General features: G+C 38.5%; 1 protein-coding gene across 4 annotated transcripts in view; it reads left to right on the forward strand.

Annotated features, from left to right (window-relative positions):
* Positions 1-26,438, forward strand: part of sh3rf1 (SH3 domain containing ring finger 1) — an 84,990-nt gene that overhangs the window by 44,023 nt on the left and 14,529 nt on the right. For all 4 annotated transcript variants that reach the window (XM_012961866.3, XM_012961878.3, XM_012961871.3 and 1 more), the window contains 3 exon segments: positions 11,053-11,328; positions 18,779-18,874; positions 21,406-21,702. In XM_012961866.3, the coding sequence (XP_012817320.1) occupies positions 11,053-11,328; positions 18,779-18,874; positions 21,406-21,702 (669 nt within the window).

Genomic DNA, 26,438 nt, shown 5'->3' on the forward strand with positions numbered 1-26,438 from the left:
GATTATGCTGGGAATCAGTACTCCAGCCATATTTGGGCTTATGTATGGTTGAACTGGGTTTCTAGTGTTATATCTAAATTCTTAAGTGCAAGGGAATGAAAATGGTGAAAAAGTATGAGGCCTTTAGAATGTGTGTCAGTGGATCTGCCTTATTATTATCCTATAGTTAAAGGAATACTGTCACGGGAAAAGGTTTTTTTTTTTTGTTTTTTTTTTTTTTTTAAAAAAAGCATCAGTTAATAGAGCTTCTCCAACAGAATCCTGCATTGAAATCTGATTTTTAAAAAGAGCAAACCGATTTTTTTTTTTTTTTTAAATGTAATGTTTTCATTTGACACGGGGTTAGACATTTTCTTAGTTTCCCAGGTGCCCTCATCATGTGCTTTGATAAACTTCATTCACACTCTACTGCTGCACTGCAAGTGGGAATGATATCAGAATCCTTATAAATAGTCTTATACTGTTCATTGTATAGAGCATCATATTAAAAGCATTTTGTTATACTTAGTATAGTAAATAATGTGCTTTCTTTCTTTTTAAGCTCCACATATATTTTAGGAGCTAGAGGAGTAATACTAGACACTACATAAATATTTCCAAAAACCTAATGTCCAACATCTATCTTTTATAAGGACCTATTGCAGAATATACAGAGTCCTTTTAGTTGTCCACTAAGGGAACAGCAGACTATGCTTCTCAGTGTTACCCAGGAGGACAAGAAGAAGGCCATACATAGGGCATATTATCTCTTCATGTCTGTGGAGTGGAGTGGAGTGGAGTTAGCATACAAATTGGATATTGTTTAATGGCACATGGCTGTTCTGCAATCCAGCAAATCCAGTGGTGGCCAGCAGTGGACAAATCTCTCCTTTCCCCAGCACCCTATGTTATGGTGGAAACAATGACAGCCATGCAGTGTCCGATGGACCTTCACACAAAAACACTCAACTGAGCATTTTATATACGGTTTTATAATATATACAGTTATATATAAACTGATACAACAAAATATCGGAAAGCTTACATCAGTTTATTGTTTTAACAGTGTTGAATTGTTAATTAAGTTATATTCCAAGAATCTTGTCATGTAGCTGATTCCACTATCATGTATTGGCTACAGACTTGGCACCAATGAATGTTTAAAGCATCTCAATGAGGAGTATCAGTATTTCTTGCCTTTGACTGTTTTATGTTAATGTTTTTTTGTCTATATTTTGCCTGGACGCTACTAGGTAACGGCTGTAGAATAAAAAAAGGAATTAGTGACAACTATTAGTGATACGGTGATGTGCTGTTTCCTTAGTAATGCGGTCCCAGGAGCCAAGAACAGAACAGGTGCTGCATATTTATCATTGTAAAGTGGGTAAAGCAGCCAAGAGCTCTTGCTAGCTAATTCATTGTCCATATTCCTTAGGGTAAGGGTGTATGAAGAAGAGGCATATATCGCCCACTCATTAGCAGCAGTGGTTTAGTTGTGCAAATGTCTCTAAGGGCTAAACTCCACAAGCTTTTTTTGCGGATGGCATTGTATCTACAAATCACATGTAATCCTTTGCATCAAAATATGGGGGGACTGATACAAAAATCGGATGCATAAAAGACATGTACATCTGACGCGACTTTGGATGCGAACGAGGCATGCTGTGTCCATGTCCGATGCGATATTGAAAACACTTCATCCGACTTTTATCTGACATTACATTACAGCCTATGGAGATAACAGATTTTGTATGCTTCTAAAAAAATCTCATGCTATTGTATGGTGTTGCATAGATAATCAGATTAAATCTTTCCAATAAAATCTGATGAAAAAACGCTCATGGAGTTTAGCCCTAATATACAGGATATCGCAGCTGTCAGGTATTGTTTTTAGCTGATAAAACCTAACCAGGGTGGAGTTTAGGGATTTTAGGGTGTTTCCTGGCTGAAATTGCAATTTTTAATTATTTTTATATAATATCTTTATCTTTCATATGGCGATATCTACTGTACAGCAATGCGTACATAAGAAGCGCTTTATAAATAAAGATATACATACATACATACATACATATAATATTTCTTATAATACACAATAATACTTTTGGCATAAGGGATTTCACCACACACTTGGAGGTACATAAGCTAAAGTTTTGTCTCTTTCTGCTTTCTTGTAATCATCTTTTCTTTACATCAGCCATGAATTGGCACAGTGCTGTAGCCAGAGACTTTGGGATCTAGATTCGTGCCTGTGTCTCACACAGCTGCGCTGGGAAACAGATATTATATAATGAGATGGATTAGTCACTGCTGGAACATACCCTGCATATATTTCTTGGCCCTCTTGCCCAGCAGCTGACAAAATGTTGTCACTTCTAGAGTTCCATATATTGAGTATTTGCTATAATTGGGAATGCATCCATCTCAACCTTTTAACATAAAGACATGTTTAACTGGTCTCCTAGCTCTAGTGAGCTAGAGTTTATTCATTTTTTAGAATGTATAACACACATGGTATTGTTGATCGCTGTAATTTCCCAGTCAGTGTTTATTGGGTTCCAAGATTACCATGTGCTCTTAAGAACTTGGATCCAATGCCCTGACAGGACAGTTGTGGATTCTTTAATGGTTTTCAAGTAGAATTCAGAGTCATAAAGTCTTAACCCTCTTTTGTTTTATTAATTGGTAAAGCTTGCCTCATCTAATTAGAAACAGTTCCTACTTCTTAATTATTCTACAATCGTAATTCCCCCTGATTATTCATTGATCCTCCTCAAGCACTTATAAATTAATTTAACAAGGGATATGGATATAAGGTGTTACAGAGAAGGCACCAGATTTGCATAGAAATTGAATTTGTTTTGCACCGCTGAAATGGCAATTGGTCTCAGGAACCAGTTAAAATCAGAGAAGATAATGGTTTATGAGCATTGTACATTTAAATTGCTAATGACATGACTTTTTTCACGTGTGGCTATAAAACATTAGGCTAGCTCTTGATAGTAACATTTAATATACACAAGAGGATAATGAAACATAAAAGACACAATAACCCTTTCCTTTTGTGTACCTCTTCCCTTCTGTTATATAATGGAAATATCAAAAGGTTAGCTTCATTCAGCTTGGAGGTGTTCCCGTGCCATTAAGAGCATTAAAGCTTGACCCAGAAAGCCATTTTTTCAGTCTTTGTTCCTGAATCCCTGGTACCTGCCCGCAGTCAGTGTTAGGGAACTGGCACATGGAGTGATGCCGTGCCTGCTGTCTTTATAGCCACCATTGCCTGGTATAGTAATTGTCTCATAGTAAGTGGGGTGACGAATTAGCAGTGCCCCTGTGTGCCATTGCCTTAAGTTGTATGTTTATAACCTACTTACATGCAGCCTTAGGGCTGCAGTCCCCCTTTTGCAATAGGTATGTGCTAAACAATGATATAGAGCAGACGGGAGAAAGCCACCAAAATGTCTGGCATATACAGGTATGGAATCCCTTATCTGGAAACCCATTATCCAGAAAGCTCCGAATTACAGAAAGCCTGTCTCCCATAGACTCCATTTTAATCAAATAATTCAGATTTATAAAATTGATTCTTTTTTTCTCTGTAATAATAAAACAGTACCTTGTACTTGATCCCAACTAAGATATAATGAATCCTTATTGGGGGCAGAACAATCCTATTGGGTTTGATTAATGGTTTATTAATTTTTTAGTAGACTTAAGGTATAGAGATCCAAATTACAGAAAGACCTCTTATCCGGAATACCCTTGGTCCCCAGCATTCTGGATAATGGGTCCTATACCTGTATAGATCCTTGATCTGTGTCTAGCATTTGTGCCAATTACTAGCTGAACCATCCCAATTGTTTTCTTTTCCTGACACAGGGAATAACATCACCATATATGGGGTATGTTGTGGCTGTTTGGATGACTTTAGAATTACAAGACCATAAATTTCATTGATGGTGAAACCAGAGAGGTGATTCGAGTCATGGTCCTGCTATATGTGTTAGATATGGTAACATTGCCAGGGAATAGTTGAAGTGCTTGGGGTGCCTCTAGCTAGTGCTACTGAGACAGTGAAAAACAAGATGTTTTTGGTAAGTGATAATTGCCACATCAAAAGGTTGCTGCCAGAGCAGCATCGTTGATCTAGTTAATGGGCTAAGAAGACAGAACATTGCCATCCCATCCTACATTGGTGCTGAGCTCTCTGAATATTGCAGTGGAGCATCTGAACAGGCCAGGGGCTGCATGGAAGCCCCTATGGAAAGGAATGTTTTTTTTACCAAAATAATAAATGGATCATGTCCCAGCAATAATGGAATTGTTGCTGATCTGAGACACTATGATCATATCCTAAACCCTAAACACTAGATTTTGTCACACCATACAACTTGGAGATGCAATTTTAAGACAATTTTGTCAGGTCGATTTTATTACATTTTCACTAGCTTGCTTTCAAATAGAATGTAATTGCTGTTGTACTTTGTGCGACTCAAAAGCTCCCTTTGTTTTACACAGGTTCTTTTCTGCCTTAGGATTGCCAGAGCAGCCATCCTTTTATGTCCTTGTTAGGGATTTGGTTTCAAAGGAAGAGGATGTGGTGCTGTTACAGCTGCTTTATGCACCCAGTATAAATTGGATGTCTCAGGGAAATGCTAGTAGCCCTCACTGTAGGCTGCAGAAAGCAGTCCGTTCAAAGTGCAACAGTAGCTGCAGTATTGGGTAACAGATAGTGCCAGAGTAGTGTCTCTAGTTGGCTTCAATAAGAAGACAATGATCTGTAAAACTAAAGGCAACTGGAACTGTACAGGAGAGCCTGGGAAAAATATTCAGAGGAGGTGCAACAGCTTGCTTGAATGCTTGTTAGAAAGAACCAGTCATCTGAATGAAGGGGCATCCTTGCTTTAAAGGCAGCTTCAAATAGTTTTATGTTAAGGCACATGGGGCAACTCTTGGCTTTTTCCCTTCTGCTGAAAATATGGTTTTATACACAACTTTTACTGCCTTCTGTTGCAGACTGTAGGTATTAACTGTCCAACACAGACATTTTGACACAATCTCACATGAATATAAACTCAGGAGCTATAAAAAGTTTAAATGGGAAATGTCAGGCCGTGAAAGTGAGTTCTTTTTGGCTCAGAAATGCTAACAGGAACATCTTGAGGAAAGGAAGCACTCGCACCTGTGTTGCCCATCATTTCCCCTTAATGTGGAGTCACAGACTGGTCTGGGCTTGAAATAAAAATAGGCCCTGGCATTTAAAGTACATAAAGGCCCAAACAGCCCTCACAAGCCTAATAAATAGTACCTGTCTATGGCAATTTACAGCAGCCCCTCTGGCATTTGTCAACTGATTGCCAGTCCGGGCTTTCGGAGGAAGGGGGGGCGGGGAGCAATAGTTCCTTTAAATAAAATGCCATCTTGTATTGTCAGTGTTACATTAACAATGCTGTATATAAAAACTCAGGATACAGTTTGAATTGTTTGTTTCCAGCCAAGCTAATAAATGTTTTCGGCAACACCTAAAGCTATCTAATCGCACATTGGCTGCAGACTATTTTGGAAAAGATCTGAGATTTTCCTGTGTAGCTGGCAGAGGAAAATGGCAGATGCGAACCTGTGGGTAGACTGCTGGGAGTTTTTTTCCCCTTACTTTAGTGGTTTCTTTTCATGTGAAGCCAAGTAAAAGGTTTGAAGTGAATTGTAAACTGAGCAGATCTTCAGGGGCCCGATGAGCAGGCTTTGAGATGCATCAGATACAGCATATAAAGCTTTAACATTGCAGGCCCCAGCCTTTAGCCAAGTTTCTGACCTGGCTGCCATTTTTACTTAGAGTCACTATAAAAATGCCAGGCCTGGTTCTAGAAAACAACTAATCCCAAGCCTTTTATGCTAAGTAGAGGAAACAATATTACTCATAATACAGTGTTTCTCTAGAGTCTGTGGTGGAGTTTTCTGATACACTCATCAGGGCATATGGACTTTAAGTGAATAAAAAAGAATATGTTTGTAGTCTATGTAAACTACTTTTAATACTCGATTAACATTCAAATTGCTTTATCTAGACCAGCCCGAGTCCCTGAAGCATTTGACAGTTTACAGTCTGAACATCTGAGAGAGCTGTAGGTCAATAAGAGCTGGAATATGGCAGGTTATGGGGATAAAACTTGTAATAATTATGTATGCAATGGTTGCTTCAGTTCTCATGGATCTGCACAGGCCCCCTGTTATAAACTAGTCACTGGCCCATGGGCAAAATCAGCCTGCCCTGTTGTAACCCACTACCATGGTCAAACAGGCCCTTTAATGACAACCTCACCAAGGAGAACATACTCCAATTGTACGCAAGGTTTTTTCTTGTTGCCACTTGACTTTTTTCTTGCCACAATAAGAATGTTGCCATGTCAGCTTAGATTTTGTGCTTCTAACAGTGCAATTTGTGTTTTACACTCCACCTTTCAATAAGTATTATTTATGGAAGAATACAGCAAATAAGCAAAGTCCTTTAAACAATGGCAATCCAGGCGTTTGCTTGTCTGGCCTCCAGTGTAGGTTGCAAGCGGCTTGCTCTAGCAAGAAGGTTGCCAAACCAGCAAATCTTTACATGCATAGTCAACTTAAAGGGATGGTTCACCTTTAAGTTAACTTTTAGTATGTTATAAAATCCTCTATTTCTACCAACGCTGCAATTTGTTTTCATTATTTATTTTTTATAGTTTTTGAATTATTTTCCTTTCTCTTCTGACCCTGGCAGCCAAAAACTATTGCTCTGTAAGGCTACAATTTTATTATTATTGTTATTTTGTATTACTTATCTTTTCATGCAGGCCTTCTACTATTCATATTCCTATCTCTTGTTTAAACCATTGCCTGATTGCTAGGGTAAATAAGATCCTAGCAACCAGATAGTGACTAAAATACCAAGTGGAGAGCTGCTGAACAAAAAGCTAAATAACTGAAAAACCATAAAAAGAAAGACCAATTGCAAATTGTCTCAAGAATATTAATGTCTACATCATATTAAAAGTTAATTTAAAGGTTAACTACCCCTTCAAGATCGGGCTACTAGTTGAAAAGTAAATAATTCAGAATACTGTGATTTCACAGGAATTGGGGGAAAATGTTCAGCAAACATTATACTACATGGAAGGTATGAAACAACACCCTGTGGTTTCTCTCTTTTAGTCTTCAGAGAGGCCAAAAGCAGAATGTGGCCGACCTCTTTGTTAACATCACAACCACAGACGATGACTTCTGAAGGGAAGAATGATGTGTGGATATGTCAAATCACCATTTACAACCACTATAGACTATACTAGTGTGTGTGTGTGTGTTTTGTTTTTTTTTAATTGCCCTTAAATCAGTGTCAGATTTCCCCCATACTTTCCTATGTGAAAGTTCAGCAGATGATGAGACCACCAGGGAAAGAGGTGATGCCCAGGGAATGTGTCCAGCCATCAGATAGCAACACCACCCCCCCCCCCTTTTTTTTTTTTTTAAGAATCTTGTTTTGTCCTGCAGATCTCTTGAAAGGCTCTTTCAAAGCTGTTCCCTTTTAGGCAAGGCAAATAAGCATCTCAATGCTTCTATTCAGCACACATTTCTCTTTTTTACGCAGAAAGCACAAAATCGAAACAAGAATATAAAAAGAGTAGAAAAGAAGCAAAATACCAGCCTGTTAATAGCCCAATTGCTTTGGCTTCCCATGTCTTTCTTTATTAGACATGTCCCAGTGAACTGCAAGCAGGCGGTGAACTTGTTCCTCAGCATAGCAGGTCTCGGTGACACGGAAATTCTGATTGTTATCCTTCCTTTCACGGTGCAAGTGCATTAATTTGTACAGTTAGCAATAGGCAGGCACATGGGAAGAATATTTTCATTTGCTGTGCTCTGAATGCAACTTTCGACGGCCGCGCCTTTTGGTATTCATTCCGAATATATCCCTTCATTGTACTCTCCTCCTCTTTTAAGTGATCATTTTCTTTTTCCATTACATAGGAGGTAAATGCCACAAGATGCTTAGAGCTTCACAGAGTTTAAAGCAATTGATCAGTATGTACAGTACCAAACAGTTCTGTATTTAACTGCTGTTAGGATAACATGTTTAAATTAGAAGGATACAGGAACAATACAAAATACTTGTAGAATATTTGTAAGTTGAAAAAAATAAGTCCTCCTAGTTCACAACTTTACAGATTTTAACGGGCCAAAAATTATGGCATAATAACATTGAAATGTAAGTCACATTGGCACAGTTCTCCACTTTATGGATTCCCTATTGCATCTGAGACACTTGCTTATGAAGTTGTTAGGAGGCACTTTATACTGTTACTGTTTTGGATTTATATGCCCACTATAAAAGCCTTTGACTTGTTACGTGCCCAATATAAAAGCCTTTGGATTGTGCCCTTAGGGTGTGTGGTTCAGTTATGTATTTTTAACAGTACTAGGGTGCAGGGTTACTTCATTCATGGGGCGCATGTTATAGCTTGTTTAAGTGGAAGTATTTCTGAATCTCAGCTAGGTAATAAGTAGCGTGGGCAGGGTGAATATGTTTCTTTGTGCTCGGGATTCGGGAAACCAGGCATACTGCTTTTCTCGCTGAAAAGGATCGGATACACACGTAAGCCTGACTGTACCACATGTGGAACCCACGTCTGCCTTGTGCTATAAAATAAATGAATCCTGATTATCCTTTTCCTTTTTAAGCTACTCGACCACAACGGGCCTGCTTTATATCCAGGTTCACTAGTCAAAGGGTTTTATTGAAAGAGTGCTGATTGTCTTTTTGTGCCTGAGTCTGACTTCTGGACACTAAAGCAGTAGCAGCACAGATGATATAAGCTGCAAAAATGCTGCACTGTAGTATTTCTTCACATGTGAATTCATTAGAAAATAGAATTTCCAATGAGACTGGCATGAAATGCAGTAGCATCTTCTCGGTGGCATAGTAGTTTGCATTGCTGCTTTCCTCTGTTGGGGCTCTAGGTTTGATTCCAGCCAGGAATCTGTTAAATGAGTTTGTGTGTTTCCCCTCACTTTCATGGCTATCCTCCAGGTACTCCGGTTTCCTTCCACACTCAAAAATCATAAAGCAGAATTGAACTGATTCTTGATAAAAACTGACCCTAGAGAATGGCCAAGGGACTAGAGATTGCAAAATGCACAGGGGCTAATATGAATGGTGTATAATCTCTTTAAAGCCTTGCCAAACATTATAAAAATGCTGAATAATTTTAATCAGGCACTGTACAATAACTGCTCTGTCATTATAAAGTGAAAGTGACCCTGAAATATAGAATTATTTGGCTTGGGACAGCGCTGCTCTGTCATTATAAGAGAAAGCAGCAGTATACAGGAGCGCTCACATGATTGGTGGTGAGAGCTCAGGAAGCAGGTATTACACAGAGTAACCTATTGAGCACACAGTGCAGCAGGTTTTGGTAGAAAGGATGAATTATATATAAATTTAGAATGGACTAAAGGACGTGCTTAGGGTGAAGTGAAATCAGTGTATGAATGGAGATATTGTACATTCCCAAATCTGTTACAGGCTTCATGCACCCAGGCTCCAATTATAATCTATATATAGAGAGAGAGTGACTGGTACAAAGCAGATTTGTATATTGTGGCTGGGTGATCCTACTTTAACTCTTAGGGGGGATATTTACTAACACTCGATTTTTTTCCCCACAATTCATGTGATTTTTTTCCCCGCAATTTATTATGCAACAAAATTGCAACTATCTGAAAGTAAAAATACCTCATCCAAAAGCTATCGAGATCATGTTAAAGTCAGTGGCAGATGTCCCTTTTACAACTCGAAGATTTTTCTTTGCCTCATGGTATTAGATGTTTTTTGATACTGTCATTTGTGCAACAATATGAAAGTTTGTTTGTTGACTGTCACATTTTTTTCTGCATTTTTTAAATCTTTTTTAGCCTCTGGGAAGGGGCTGTGGAATAGCAGGTATAGAAGGTCGTGATGGTGCCTATAGTAGTAGTGGGGGGATAGTAGCCTCTTGGAAAGGGACTGTGGCTGTGGGATAGCAGGTATAGTAGGGAGAGATGAAGCCTATAGTAGCAGTGGGGGGATAATAGCCTCTGGGAAGGGACTGTGGCTGTGGGATAGCAGGTATAGTAGGGAGAGATGGTGCCTATAGTAGCAGTGGGGGGATAATAGACTCTGGGAAGGGACTGTGGCTGTGGGATAGCAGGTATAGTAGGGAGAGATGGTGCCTATAGTAGCAGTGGGGGGATAATAGCCTCTGGGAAGGGACTGTGGCTGTGGGATAGCAGGTATAGTAGGGAGAGATGGTGCCTATAGTAGCAGTGGGATAATAGCCTCTGGGAAGGGACTGGGGCTGTGGGATAGCAGGTATAGTAGGGAGAGATGGTGCCTATAGTAGTGGGGGGATAATAGCCTCTTGGAAGGGACTGTGGCTGTGGGATTGTAGGTATAGTAGGGAGAGATGAAGCCTATAGTAGCAGTGGGGGGATAATAGCCTCTGGAAAGGGACTGTGGCTGTGGGATAGCAGGTATAGTAGGGTGAGATTGTAACTGTAGGATTGATTAAAATGACTTCTAGCAAGGGACTGTGACTGTAGGAAAAAAAACAACATGATTTATACTTGTTGCCCAACCTGCACCTCTTACATGTTGTTGAAATACAACTCTTAGCACCCACCCAACAGCTTAAGTCTATGAAGTGTTGTTGGGATTTATAGTAACAATACTGAATACTGAAGGCAGTCTGCTTTTTATAGTAAAAAAAAAAAAATGTGGCCCCACAGAGGGAGTTACAGTTGCAACTGTAAAGCTATACAGGCGACCTACCACTGATACAAGGAAAGTTTTGTCAGAGTATGGTGACTTTACAAATATATGTGCAGGTTTTCCCATACGGTTTCATTTAAAAGGAATGGCATTTTAATGTTTCCTACTATAATAAGATCCTTTTAATGCACTCAAATGGATGTAGGGCCCTAAAGACAAAATGTACTTATTTCTATCACGTTAATCGCTCCTTTGCAATTTACTTCACAAAAGCCATTTCTCTCCTTGTTTTATAGGGTGTTCCTCAGTTACCATGTGCCAAAGCTTTGTACAACTACGAGGGGAAAGAGCCTGGAGATCTGAAATTTAACAAGGGAGACATCATCGTGCTTCGCCGTCAGGTTGATGAAAATTGGTACCACGGGGAGATTAATGGCATCCATGGCTTCTTCCCAACAAACTTTGTGCAGATCATAAAGCCTTTACCTCAGCCTCCTCCTCAATGCAAAGCACTTTATGACTTTGAAGTGAAAGACAAGGAAGCAGACAAGGATTGCCTACCCTTTTTAAAGGTAAGGAACTGAGGGGCTGCTCTGGCTGAGGGATTAGGGATGCTATCAATAGCAGAAGCCAAGTCAATTTCTATACATCAGGCAAACTGTGTCAGAGCATGACTAGGACTGTGTGAGAATGTAACATTGTGAATGGTGCGGGTGTGTATCAGAGCAGGCATAAAGCTAATTACATGCTCATTTGCACACTTTCCGTATTAGCTTAGTTACTATTGTCCCTATTATAGCTGTAAATGATGGGACACATTGAAATATAATTGTTTTTGCCGGTGACAACACCTAATTGCTTTTAAAGCAGGTGCCACTCACCAAAATTGGAAAGAAAGTGTATGTTCCATTGGAATTGCTGCAATACCTTCTCTTATAAATTTGCACTGGAGGTGAATCATGGTGACTTAAGCCGACATTATCCTGAAATCATTAGGATTGTGTCTGACTTGCTAGACAGTTCTGCACATATTTCATTTTGGAACTTCTATTCAGTAACTTAGGGATTTTTTTTTCCTGAAGCGCATGAGGTTTCCATGAGACCACAATTTTAAAAGCTTCTTAGCTTGAGGCCATAATTTCAGAGAACCCTAATCTGACACATTCATTTGGCACTGAGAGAGTAAGGTGAGCATGGCATAGACCCAGCTTTGTGAATCACGGGCTGACTATTTATGCTAATGCTCCATAGTAGCCAAGTTTGGATAGACAGAGATCCCTGCTAAGGTGTTCATTTGGCTGTTCTTGCACACAGTGGCCTAGAGAATATATGTATATTTTTGTAATGTTCATCCAGTTCTAAGTGCCAAAGCAAACAGGGCTCAGTAGGCCTGTGGCGAAGGAAATCTAATCCATCTTGGAAAATATGCATCAGTAAATCCATGAAGGAGTTAGCTGTACCTCGGGTGTCATGTGCTCTATTTTCTTCAAGTTTTTCCAGTTTTTTCTTACTAATTATGTGACAATGTGAGTACTGAGACCAACAGAACTAGGCCTCTCACATATGAGACATGGGATTAATGTCCTTTTGCATCTGCCACACATGAGCTTTGTGCCAGGGGTGTAAAACCCTATCCATCACGTGGAATGTTATACAGGGAAGTGGCCTTTTTTTTTTTTGATGCAGTAACACAACAAATTCTATACTCTTTTATTGGTTCTTCTCTTTGAGTAATTATTTTATTTCTTTATTTCCTGTTATTTCAATAGTGCCAAATAATTTCTACTGCGCTTTACAGAGATTATACATTATTACAGTCTAAGGTCTTTTATTTCAATAATTGGATTATAATTGTAAAGGTAAATTCCTTTCTCCACTTTGGGGACGACAAACAAAACCTTTATATTGGTTTGTATTTTAATTTCAGATAAAGTACAGAAATGCAAATGCATATAGTCTACAGCTCTTTGCTCATATACTAGCAACTTTAGCATTAATGCCCCTTTTCTTCCCAAAATCATACTGCACAAATAAAGTAATGGCAGGTTACTTGCTATAGGGTTCATATATCTAACTGTGGGTGGCAAACTCCCCCACAGGTTAAAAAGGTACATACATATTATATATACACACACATTTTAAGTTAAAAAGCTGGAGTAGGAAAATTACTATAGGATTTTAGCTGACCTTTAGGCATGTGAGAACCATGTATAGCATACCCCAAATCTAAAATGTTAACTGAGGCCTGGTAACAATTACCACAAAAATATTGGGAAAGAATACTAGATTTGCAGTGCAGTACCTTCCCCTTTCATTTGAACCCAAGCCATAATAACATACAGGTTAAGAATAGCTGTTTTATCATTCTGTTCCTTGAGGCTGAAGGGGCACCCTACATTGAGTTAAACACTGCAGGCCCTGAAGGCCCTGGGTGGCTTCCGGTTTCCTAATCTGTTTATTCACTGTTTGGCCTCACTTCTTGTTTACATGAATTGATGGTTTTTCCCTAGTTCTCAGAATGCTGATGCTATTGTACTGGCAGTAATTCTAGACCCTGAGAAATGAAGTATTTAAAAATAGAGGCCACAGATAAACCCTCCTCTGTTGATGTGGCTGCCTGCCTGGTCTGAGGCCATATCCTTAGGCCCTTGCCAGGACTCCTTTATCACATAATTATCCTACCCTGACTAAAATGCAAATCAGTATCAGTATATATTTCACCTCAATAACAAATCACCTTCCTTTAGTTCTACCAGATCTGTTATTTTGTCAGGGTTCCAAGTTCCTGTTTAAATATTTGTAAATCTGGGCTAATATACAAGCCCAATTATCAGCCCTTCCCATTTCCTTATAGCCTTAGGACAAGTTACATGAGACGTGGAGAACATTAAGCCTGTTTTACTCATATCTCCTGCATTTAGGGCACCCATTTGAGGCCTGCTGCTAAATTTGGTCTCATTTTGGTCTGTGTACCATTGCTGTCCCTTGTGGAGTGGAGTGGGAGGGGGTTCTCTAGTTATGCCCCACCTCAAGTTTAGCTGATTATTATTATCCATTACTTATATAGCACCCACAGATAAGGCAGCACTTCAAAGACCATTACCAATCCAGTAATTTATATCTGTCCTCAGTGACGCTTGCAATATCATTTCAATATCAGTCACACACCAGGGATTGTTTACCCAAAATTGTTCTATATGTTATATATGTCTATATGTTGCATATGGCGCCCTGGGCAGTCAGTCCCATAACACCAACACTGCAAGTCATCTAGACAAACTTTGCTGATATGCTCACTCACTCTGGTAGTTATTAACCTTAACCAAACAGACCCCAGATCACCCAATATACAGGCCTTAAACTACAGGCTTGCCAGACTTTGATCATACAGGTTTCATTGCCCCATATTTGTATTTCCTGATGTAATACTGTATGTATTATTTCTGTCTCATTATCCTTTTATCTAGTTTAAGGTTAAGTACAGGAAGTAGTATGAAGGATAGGAAGTAATAGGACATTCCAAACTACTACTAAAAAAATCATTTAAACATTAAATAAACCCAACGGGATTGTTTTGCCTCTGATAAGGATTAATTGCATCTAAGTTGAGATCAAGTACAAGGTACTGTTTTATTATTACAGAGAAAAAGGTAATAATAACAATTAGAATTATTTGCTTATACAGATATGGGATCCCTTATCTGGTAACCCGTTGTCCAGAAAGTTCAGAATTGGGGAATGGCCATCTCCCATAGACTCCATTATAAGCAAATAATTCTTATTTGAATCCCTTATCTGGAAAACCCCCCCGAAGCATTCTGGATAACGGGTCTCATACCTGCAATGGAATCTATGGGAGATAGCCTTCCTGTAATTCAGAACCTTCTGGATAATGGGTTTCCTGATTTGATTCCTTTTGCTTCCTGTGTGCCGCCCAGCTATGAATCACCTTCTGGGTGCCATGGAGGTTGCTGGTGAGTTTCTTGCACATAGCATTACGCATTATGAGTAAGCACAGCTCAATGCTTTGTGACATTTTATGGAATAAATGAGCCTACAGAGGAACTGCAATATGTAAAATGCCAAGGAATTATTTTAATAATTTATATTACAATATATAACTAGCAGTGATTGCTGACTAATGATCACTGTGACACCATTGGGCTCTGTGTAGTTAATTACAGTGTTAATGTATCTGTCTTGCCACTTATTAATGTAAAACTGTTACATGGGCCTCCATACTACTGTATTTAATTGGCACTTGCAGCTATTATCTTGGAGTTCTTCTCTGGCTGAATAATGGGATAAGAATGCCCGGCTGCACAAGCAGCTGCAGGGATTCTCCTTTGCCTCTGGCTACTCAAAATTGACTTAATGTCTGAACTTTGAATGTGAGACACAAAGGCCCCATTAGTGCTCGATCTGTTCCTTGGATCAGAGCTTCTCACCAGCAGCGTTAACTACTTTGTGTCTGCAACCTATAGGATTGACTTATTGTACAGTGCTGCGGAATATGTTGGCGCTTTATAAATAAATGTTAATAATAAATGTTAATAATTGACCAGCTGCCCACAGTATGGTGGTTATAAGGACAGAGGGTGGGGAACATACTATAAGTGTAGATTTACAGGGATTATCTATAAAATAACCTAAGAATTTCTAATGATTAACTGTAAGTTATTTTTTTTAATGCAGCAAACAAAAGCAATTACTCCCTACACTAACCATGATCAATTTATTAAAGAACATTATGATGATGATAGAACATGTATTGGCTTCTGATGACTAATGACACTGTCAGGTGTTTCCCTCTCCGGCTTGCTACCCTGTGTGCCATAAGCCTACCCATGTCTTGTAACCTATTGCAAGTAATCAGAAGTTAGTTTTTAAACGTCAAAATATAATGGGACTGGTACAAAAATTGTATGCATAAACTACGTTATTTTTCCCATCCAATGCAACCGTCTCATGCAAATGCATCATGCTGTGTCTGACGCAATATTGTTGCATCCAGTCAGAGCGACTTTTTTTTTTCTCATTGAAATACAGTGACTGTCGCATGTAGATGCAGGAACAAAACACTCCACCTGACTTTATCTGATCTGACTTTACATTATTGCCTATAGAGATTAGATCTTGTGCTGTTACATTTTGTTGCATGGAGTGCTCAGATCTGCTCAGGTGTTTTCTTTGCCATGTACTATACACTTACATTCTCATTGCATACCTGCTACATAATTGAAGCATATTAGACACAATTTAGTGTTTTCCATTTACAAAGTAGGAGTTGTACAATCAACACTCGACTTGTGCAGTCGGTTATGCTGCCTTGCTGTGCCACTCTGTTAGGTCAGTACGGATGAGGCCAGTTGGCTAGAATCAAAATTGCAAGTGTTTGAGGCATAAAATAAAGGCTGCCTTTACTTGAGCACCACTTAGCTGATCAGCCCGTATCAGTCTCTGCCAAAATATAGACCCAGACAGCACAAGATATGTTGTGTAGTCCATACTCAACTGACAGTGCAGCATTACACTACCACAATGATTTCTTCAGTGTGAGTTTACCTGCAATTTATTTTGCCAGTATGGCACGTCCATATAAATGCACCTTTTTTTTGCCAACTGAGCGCAAGTGGTGTCCTAGCAGCTACATACAGCATGTGTATGCCACTATACTATCCTTTGATAGGTCAATATGGACACAATCGCTAGAGTAATGCCACTTCTAACTTCTACTTTTGAATGACTATGCAAATACACTGCAATTAAGAGAGGAACAGTGTCATCTAAATATATATATATATATATATATATATATATATATATATCACACACACACGCACACACTAAATTGTGCTAAGTACAGGGACTAACTGTGCCAATTTGGTTTTATCATATTTTTCCAGGCTGTTGAAAAGGTTCTGCTTGTCACTGGTAAGGAATGTTAGGTTTATGCCCTGTTTGACTAAGCGCCTCTTCCGTAATATGTCATGCCTTGCGCCTAAGCTGCTTGCCAATGCCCTTTCTGGCTTCTTTAAAAGGGAATTATAACATATAGTCTGTGTGAGGTTGTAAAGAGTGACGAGAGACTCTGAGCAAAAGCTGCCGCACAGGTATTTGGCAAGGCTAGAACGGCAAGCTGACCGGGTAGAATCTTCCTAAAAACTATAACGAGGACAGTAAATAATACGAGTCCTTGATATTTCAACTGGACAGATATAAAGTTAAAATAAAACTATATAAAATAAAGGTGCAAGAGTGCCATAGAAAACAGTTAGCACAGTGTTCTCCTTAAGTTCAACCAGGGTTTCCCTGTCTGGCAGTTCTGTTTGCAAGCTTAGCAAGTTATTATAATTAAAGAAGAATTCAGTATAATTTGTGCTGTATGTGCCTGCTTGTGCTCATCTGCATTCTATTAGTATAAAAAATGATCCCAGTAATACCCTGATGTTTCTAAGCAAATATTGTGATGCCACTGATTTGTTTGTTTTGGGCTGTTGGAAAGCCTGTTACTGTGTGAATGCTGTCCTATAATCAGTAACTACTGTGATACACACACACACATACATAGCATGAGCGATTTGCACATGGCCCAAATATTATTATATGCAGTACCCATCGAAATGCCTGATACCCATTGCCAATAACTTCTCATTGATAAAGTTCCCAAGGGTGCAGGATAATTTCTTTCTTATAGTTTTTATTGTGTTGCATTATGGAATTCCAGTTGTCAGAAAAAGTGTTGGGTTACCACCTTATCCTATAAAAGGCATGTGTTTAAGCAGCGGGTGCATCATCCAATCAAAGTGATTATTAATGGGTTCTACACCATGTGACCTTTATAGGCTGTTGGTCTGCTTTAAAGGAAAACTATACCATTAAACAATGTAGGGGTAAAGTGTATAAAAAAAGCATATGTATAAAACCTGCTTCATCTAAACAAACCATCTTCATAAAAAAATACTTTTTGTAGTATGTGCTATTGGGTAATCCTAAATAAAAAAAGTCATTTTAAGTACTTAGGTCCGCCCCCTGGGATCATACAATTCACAGTGCACACAAACAAACCAAGGGCACACATACATGTTAGGACACACCAGCCAATTAATGGACAGAGTTCTGTCTTCTACTCTCACAGTACTTCCTGTTACAGTTAGAGCTGCATTATTTCCTGTCAGGTGATCTCTGAGTGAACACACAAAATGGTGGCTAAAGGGAAAAGATGTAAAAGAGCAATATTTACTAATATATATTTCAGTTTAGTAAGATTCTTTATTAATATGATGATTAACTGTCTGTTGGTTATGGGTGTATAGTTTTCCTTAAATAGGGAACCTTGTTAATATTGATTGAAGCTGCTGCAAATTTTAGAAGGTTTCCTACTGACCACCCTGGCAACCTTCTAGAACTAGCTACCTGCCATTGGTTATATGGGTTCCTTCCCACATAGTGGTCTGATTGTCTTGTCAAATTACCTTAAATTGATCATTAAATTAAGATGGGGATGCTACATACATTTTTATGCAGCGGTATTACTTGCCCTTATTTACCTTTTAAGTCAGCTTCTTTCCTAAAGTGATCTCTGCTGGTGATTAGTTTGGCAATATTCCATTGTATTAAGAATACTCCTGTGTGTCTACATTTTTTTTTTGCTACAATTTAATAATTTATGTATTTGTTTAAAATTTTTTCGTGCAAGTGAGCAAATCCAATACACATGCTGACTGCAAAAATAAAAAAATTGCGTAAGGAGATTATCACCTTCTTCAGTTCTCTATCCCTGATGGATTATCATATTGGTATAGCGAGACTCCTTCTGTGTAGCAAATACAAGCCTTGCATACTCTACTGCTGCATATGTGAATCTCATTATAGCTACTGGGATTTCTAGCCCATACATTAGAGTTTCCTGTTACTTGGTATGTTTCTTGTTATTGTAATGTTTGTAATGGAGTTAAAATGATTGGGGCAGGGAGTACATTAAGTTCAGCAAGTTGAAATGGTCATTACTTATCTACACAGGATGACATTCTCACCGTGATCCGACGAGTAGATGAAAACTGGGCAGAAGGAATGCTGGGAGACAAGATAGGAATATTCCCTATTTCCTATGTAGAGGTAAGTGTTATATATAGTAAATATACTAAAACAATTATTTAATAGACATAATTTTTTCATAACAACCACAAAGAGCGGATCACAGGAATGTACCCTGCCTTGCAAATAACAAGTTTCTTGTACTTCATCGTACTTCATACCAGCAGTGGATATCATTATTTGCTTGATGCTGGAGTTTAAAGGGATCTGCACTCTTATGTATATTGGACTTTTGCTTAGAGTTATATTTTCTTTCATTAAGCAAAAAACTGTTTATGGCTGGAGATTTCTTTTTATCAGTAAGTAGGCATAGATTCCAAAGTTGATGATTGCTGGCCTAGTATAGAACTGAATTTGCAGTCTACAATTATCAAAGCGTAAACAGTGTGAACTTTCAGGGCATCCTACCATGGCAGCAGTATATAATTCATCTTCAGTAGTTAACAGGGAAAAGAGATTCAAGTGAGTGCCCCCTGTGAAACCAGTCACTGTTTGGAAGTGGCAGACACATCTATCTGCCTTGCAGACATGCCACACAAGTAGTTGGCCCAGGAGGTCACCAGTACAGTGGCTAAGCTCCCTTATATTGTTCTGCACTCCTTTCAGGGAGTTGGGCCTGTTAGCAGCAGGCACACCCACACAATGCTTTCCATAATATTACACATTGCTTTTATTCTGATGACAGTGTCTATTTAAAGGAGAGTTTAAAAGAGAAGGAAAGGTTCAACATGGGGCTGTCAAAATGTTAGGCACCCCCCAGTGATTGTAATCACTTACTTTATACACTGGGATGGTGCTGCTATTAGGAGAAAACCCCACCACCCCAGGGTAGCTGCGAGACAGTGATTGCGCCACCTTTACTTTTCCTTTAAAGGGACAATATAACTTCTTTTCAATATTTGTTTAATAGAAAAGGACTTGTGCTGAACTTGCCTATTCCTTTCTTTAGAAAATATCTATGGCGTTGTTATTTCTTGCTCTAAACAGGGCAACATTTGAAAATAAAACTTAAGTCACATCCTACTTCCCGATCCCAAAGAGCAAAGTCAAACATATCAGCAACCCACTGAGAAGTTTCTGTATTAATGGCTACTATTTATCTACAGAGATGAATGTTGTAGCTGGTGGATGAGAGGGTTTACTTATACAGAGGGCTTTAGTGGGCTACTGAATTATTTGACTTTGCTTTTTTTAGGGCAGTGGCACACAGGGAGATTAGTTGCCCGCAGTAGCAAAGATTTATCGCTGGTGACTAATCTCCCCGAAATGCCATTCCAGCAGCAAGAATGTAAATTACCGGTGAGATGGCATAAGCGTCACTTTGGGTTTTCAAAGTCGCCCGAAGTTGCCTCGCAAGGACCTTTCTAGAGCTTTGATTCATCCTCCATCTTCTCATATCCACTCCCCACAGTTATATCCTATATCAGTTTTGAACTGTAACTCTTAAATATTTGTAGCTGGCCAATCAGGATATACAGGCTATGTAACAGCTATAAGCATTCATACAGTATATACTTATCAGCCTTGGCATGACCTGAGTAGCCTTGGTATTAGTGAGTAGCTGGCATAGATCATTTCATTCTGAACTTAGATGCTCTTTTTCTTTGTTCAGTAAAGCCTTGGCACGTGGGGTTTTATTCCTGCAGGTTGAGCTAATTAAGCAGGGACATAGCCATCTGCTTACTCTTTGCATCCACATTATAGCTGGCTAGCCAGGAGGAAGTGCCACTCTGGCACCTTGTTCATATCGAGCCCAGGGGACAGTGAATCCCTTCCTGAAATAGAACTTTGCCTGGCAATCAGCGGGCGCATTCTTTCAGCTGTAATCATTCCAAGCGATAAACAAATATCTTAATTAAGTGGAAAAACACGCTGCGGGGGAAACTGGCAAAACTCGAGGGGTGGGATTTCTTTATTCTTGTTTAATTGCTCTTCCCCACCAGGCGACTTTATTAAAAGAACAGGGATAGAGCCTCGGGATATTTCAGGCTACTAGCTACCAGCTTCTATGCAGCGGGAAGATCTGTCTGCATACGGCGTAGGGTTCCATATTCACTTTTAAATCATAAATACCATCGGTTGTCATTTCTGCACATTCATGTAGACTTTTATTGTTCTATCAAGCCAAGTTTTAAATTATTGAATGCGTCTGTCTGAACTGTACAAATTGTACACAAATTGTCTTTTAGTATTTTCAAAAGGAATACCTTTTTGTTTTCAGGCTGTAATGAAACGGCAGTTAGGTTTACCTGGAATATTCCCACAATGTGACCAGTCTGTGCCTCTTATTACATTGCTTCAGACAACATGCTCCAAGTGTGCTTGCCCATAGCAATCACTAGAACAATAATTACTATCTGCAAAATTGTTGCTGTAAATGACTAGAACTAAAACAAATTTTGAACTTGACAGACTACAATATATTCAATTAAATAGTCTATAGGTATAATTCAGTGAGATGTTACATTGAACTGTTTATAAAAATGTTTTGTGAGCTAAATTTGTTTTTGAACTGTTCCTGTATATGTATAATGTCCCTTATTTCTTCTTAGTTCAATTCAGCAGCCAAGCAGCTGATAGAATTGGACAAGCCATCAGGAGTAGACACTGGGGAAGGCTCTTCTGGCACAACGCATAGTAGCAATTCTCAAAAGCAAGCAGATGCAAAGAAGAACACCAAAAAGCGTCACTCCTTTACCTCCCTCACCATGTCTAACAAGTCATCGCAGTCCGTGCAGAATCGTCATTCAATGGAGATTAGCCCCCCTGTACTCATCAGTTCTAGCAATCCCACCGCTGCTGCCAGGATCAGTGAACTCACAGGCCTCTCTTGTAGTGCCCCTTCTCAGGTAAGGCTGGTATAACAATGCAAAAGGGTTCTGCCATAGGAATAAGAATCTTTGGCTTCTTGCACCTTTTGCTAAGACAAGCTGAACCATTTTAGAATTATTTACATGCAAAGTTTATGAGAAGCATATTATACACAATTTTACCTTCAAAACATGGATACTTTAAAATTATTTAACACTGGTTTCACTAGTCTTTTGTATACATTAGTGGGAAAGAAGTGTAAGTAGTGGTGGAAGATACAAGAGGGGGTTGTATTTGAGTGGGAACTGGTGTGTGTTGTGGAGGAAACTTATAGACGAGGAGAAGGGAACTAGATATTCTCACACTTCTGCAGACCTTTTGCTTTACATTTGTTAAATTGATAATAAATATTTTAAAGGGATAATGTCACGATTTTTATGGTGTACTTTTTATTTCTAAATTATACTGTTTACACATTTAAAATGTTTTTCTTGAACCAACAAATGTATTGTTTTAGCTGTAATATTGGTGAGTCTGAGCTTTCAGAAAGAGCCAGCGCTACACATTAGAACTGCTTTCAGGTTACCTATTGTTTCTCCTACTCCCATGTAACTAAAGGAGTCCCAAGCTGGACTTGGATTACCTACTATTGAGTGCTATTCTGATATCTACTGGGAGCTGCTATCTTGCTGCCTTCCCATTGTTCTGCTGATCGGCTGCTGGGGGTGGGGGGACATATTGCATTTTTGGAAAAAAGCATGTTTTCCCATGACAGTATTCCTTGAAGATATTGAGAATAAAGGAGAATCAAAGGACATTTTGGGTGCTTGTGGTTAGTCAGCCTTGGGAGAGCTACTTGATGTTGGTGGCTGGACTGGTAGAGGAGCCCCTTTGATGCAACTACTAGCTTTCCTGTAGGCCTTTTTAACTGGCTGCCCGATGTTTACTTGCATCATGCAGTCTATTAGTGTGACATTATGGTTAGGGACCATGATGTTTGCTAGCCTCATTGACTTAGGTGACATATCAGAGACCATCCATCTAACTGCATTCATGTCAGAGGAGACATTATAGCAACCTCATGTGGTGTTTAAGTATCTATGTGTGTGAATGAGCAATTTAAGGAAACCTGAGAGAATGAGGCAATGTAGTGAGGAAATATTGTACCACTCTACAACCATGATGTTCATATATTAGTGAAAAAGTGAATTTGTCAACTTGACATATAAAATCTGTTGTTCTGTTTGAACGTTGTGTTCTTCATAGCATAAAGCTTCTTAATGTGGTTTGTTAAAACAATATGATTCAGTCTCTGAAAATGAACAAAATAATGTGATTTTGGTTGATCCAAGAGCCAACAGTTTAGGAATGTTATTTGGCTACAGTTTAATAGTGATTTAATGGAGAATTACCTTTATCTGATTTAGATGGTTGTGGATGGGACAGGTTATTTCAGGCTAATACACAAAGGTTTATTTGTAGCCATATATGCACAGATGGGGTGGGTGTGTAGATATATATATATATATACACTACTCAAAAAAAATAAAGGGAACACAAAAATCCTAGAACTGAATGAATGAAATATTCTTATTAAATACTTCGTTCTTTACATAGTTGAATGTGCTGACAACAAAATCACACAAAAATTATATAGGTCTGGATTTGTAGCCGCACTCAAAAAAAAAAACACTACAGGCTATATATATATATATATATATATATATATATATATATATATATATATATATATCCAAAAAAGACCAGCAACACCGAGTTATATTCCAAAAACAATCAATTGTGTATTAAAAACGCATGAACAGCCAACGTTACGTTTCGGTCCCCATCGGGACCTTTCTCAAGGCAACCATGCTAACCAACCCCATGTTCTATTTATCCATAGTGAACCAGCAAATAGGAAGTGACATCAGTGCACACATGCCATAAAGTGACTATTGCAGTAAAGCATGTAACCAATGCTGCAAAGTGATCCGTGCCATAGATAATCATTAGATAATTAGTGCTCACATAAAGTGTCTATTGCACACATGCCATAAAGTGACTATTGCAGTAAAGCATGTAGCTAGTGTTGCAAAGTGATCCGTGCCATAAATTGTCATTAAAACATCACATGCCATAAAGTGACCACTGCAGTAAAATGTGCAGCGAATGCTATATAGTGATCGGTGCCATAAATTATCATTAAAATATTCCAAGTGCAAATCTGGTGCTATTAAAATTAATACCCCTTTAAAACAATCATTAAAGTACAGTGAAGTGATTCGGCAAAGCAATCATTAAAAATCCGTGAAACCGTACAATACATCATGTTAAAAATATACACATTACAGTATCATGATTTTATAGTGTGTACACAAAAAAGTGAATAAATACAATTAAACTTATATCGATATAAGATTAAAAACATCATAACATTGTATGTACGCTCAAGTTGGTATATCTTGTTGTGGAACTGATATGTGCATATGCATGTGAATGTAATAATAGGCAGATCTTGAATTAGATTGGGGGCCCCCACTAATTAGGATAGTGTTTGGTTTGAATTGATTGGCGCAGCGTACATACAATGTTATGATGTTTTTAATCTTATATCGATATAAGTTTAATTGTATTTATTCACTTTTTTGTGTACACACTATAAAATCATGATACTGTAATGTGTATATTTTTAACATGATGTATTGTACGGTTTCACGGATTTTTAATGATTGCTTTGCCAAATCACTTCACTGTACTTTAATGATTGTTTTAAAGGGGTATTAATTTTAATAGCACCAGATTTGCACTTGGAATATTTTAATGATAATTTATGGCACCGATCACTATATAGCATTCGCTGCACATTTTACTGCAGTGGTCACTTTATGGCATGTGATGTTTTAATGACAATTTATGGCACGGATCACTTTGCAACACTAGCTACATGCTTTACTGCAATAGTCACTTTATGGCATGTGTGCAATAGACACTTTATGTGAGCACTAATTATCTAATGATTATCTATGGCACGGATCACTTTGCAGCATTGGTTACATGCTTTACTGCAATAGTCACTTTATGGCATGTGTGCACTGATGTCACTTCCTATTTGCTGGTTCACTATGGATAAATAGAACATGGGGTTGGTTAGCATGGTTGCCTTGAGAAAGGTCCCGATGGGGACCGAAACGTAACGTTGGCTGTTCATGCGTTTTTAATACACAATTGATTGTTTTTGGAATATAACTCGGTGTTGCTGGTCTTTTTTGGATATTTAAATCATTTACCTTGCACCCGAGCTAAGAGCTGAAGCAGAGTGCCACCCTGGGTTCGCTATATATATATATATATATATATATATATATATAATATAAATATTTCAGGTGAAGTGTTTTCCTATCTATATAGTAGGAAAAATTGGCAAAACATGGGTAGATAGTTTAAACCAGTACAGGCAGATTCAACTAAACTGGTCTGACCTTTACCAAGTAATTATATTAGATTGTAATTACATTTCCCCTCTTAGACGAGGTTTATGGCTGCTTACTCAGAAAGAAAAAGCAGTTCTTCTTATTATTTTCAGAATACACATTGAGTCTGTATAATGACATTTCAGTGCAACAGGTAGGCACACTGGGACAGAGAGGGAAATTAATGCAAAACAAGAATAGCCTATATCAAAGAATAGCCTTATATATATTGTGCCTAGATCTGGGTACTTAATCATAGCCTATATAATTTAAAATTCCATTTTCTTCATTAATCTTCTCTATGTCCTCCAGTGTGCCTGCTTGTTTCATTAAAATGTCTGTGCATTTCTGCTCCCTAAGCTGTGAGGTCTGGGGCAAGCTCACCTGGACCTCAACTATCACATTCGTGATTTACTGTCATTTTTGGTTATTATACCTAATTGGATTAGTCTATGCCCTTAGAAAGCATACCTTTTCAGAGTTTTTTTCAATTTTCATTTAATATGATTAACATTTTCTTTATCTGCTCTCAAGTCAGAGCCACAGCAGCTGTCTGTATCTGTATCACCCTTGCATGTAAATCAGCGCCTCAAGCTGCAGTGACAAGCCAAGGCTCCCAAACTGCCTGTTGCTTTTTGTTGAATGAGAGCACTTGGTAAACTTCACATGCCGAAGGCACATTTTACATGCAGGGAAAAAAAGATGAATGTATTTGTTCAGTGGGGGTGAACCGAGTGTGAGTTGGCTTTCTGTAACAATAAAGCAGTTTGTTGTTCTTATTGTTTTCTACTACTTTACACACGGAGACGGTTACTGATCTGCATGCAAGAAAAATAAAAAAGAGTAACTTTGTTCAGAGAAGGTACAATTATTGTAAGGTGGATAGATGCACTTCTTTAAGTTACTTGGAATGTCATCTACTGGAGTTCCCCTAGGCAGCATCTTAGCCATTCTGGCGTATATATAAGGTTAGCTAGAATAATAGGAACAGAATTCCTATGCTCCCTCTGTATCCTTTGAATAGTTTTTACATTTAACTCAATAGGAACTGGTGGTGGTGTGATCTTCATAGAGGCCAGTTTGGCTGTGTAGCCAAGGGCTTTGTGTAATCTGTCTGTAAATGTAGTGATAGGAAACAATGTGTTTTCTACATTTATTTAAATATAGCTACTGGCTAATGTCCATAATATTGTGGTGTTGTGACAGTGGTGTAGTCTCTGAAACTCGGGTTTCAGAAATGTAATTGCCGATTCTTTGTAAGGTGGGAGTTGTGTACATTTAACTGAAGAAGCCAATTGCCTATG

This window comes from Xenopus tropicalis, chromosome 1 (genome assembly GCF_000004195.4).
Source record: "Xenopus tropicalis strain Nigerian chromosome 1, UCB_Xtro_10.0, whole genome shotgun sequence".
Lineage (NCBI taxonomy): Eukaryota > Metazoa > Chordata > Amphibia > Anura > Pipidae > Xenopus > Xenopus tropicalis.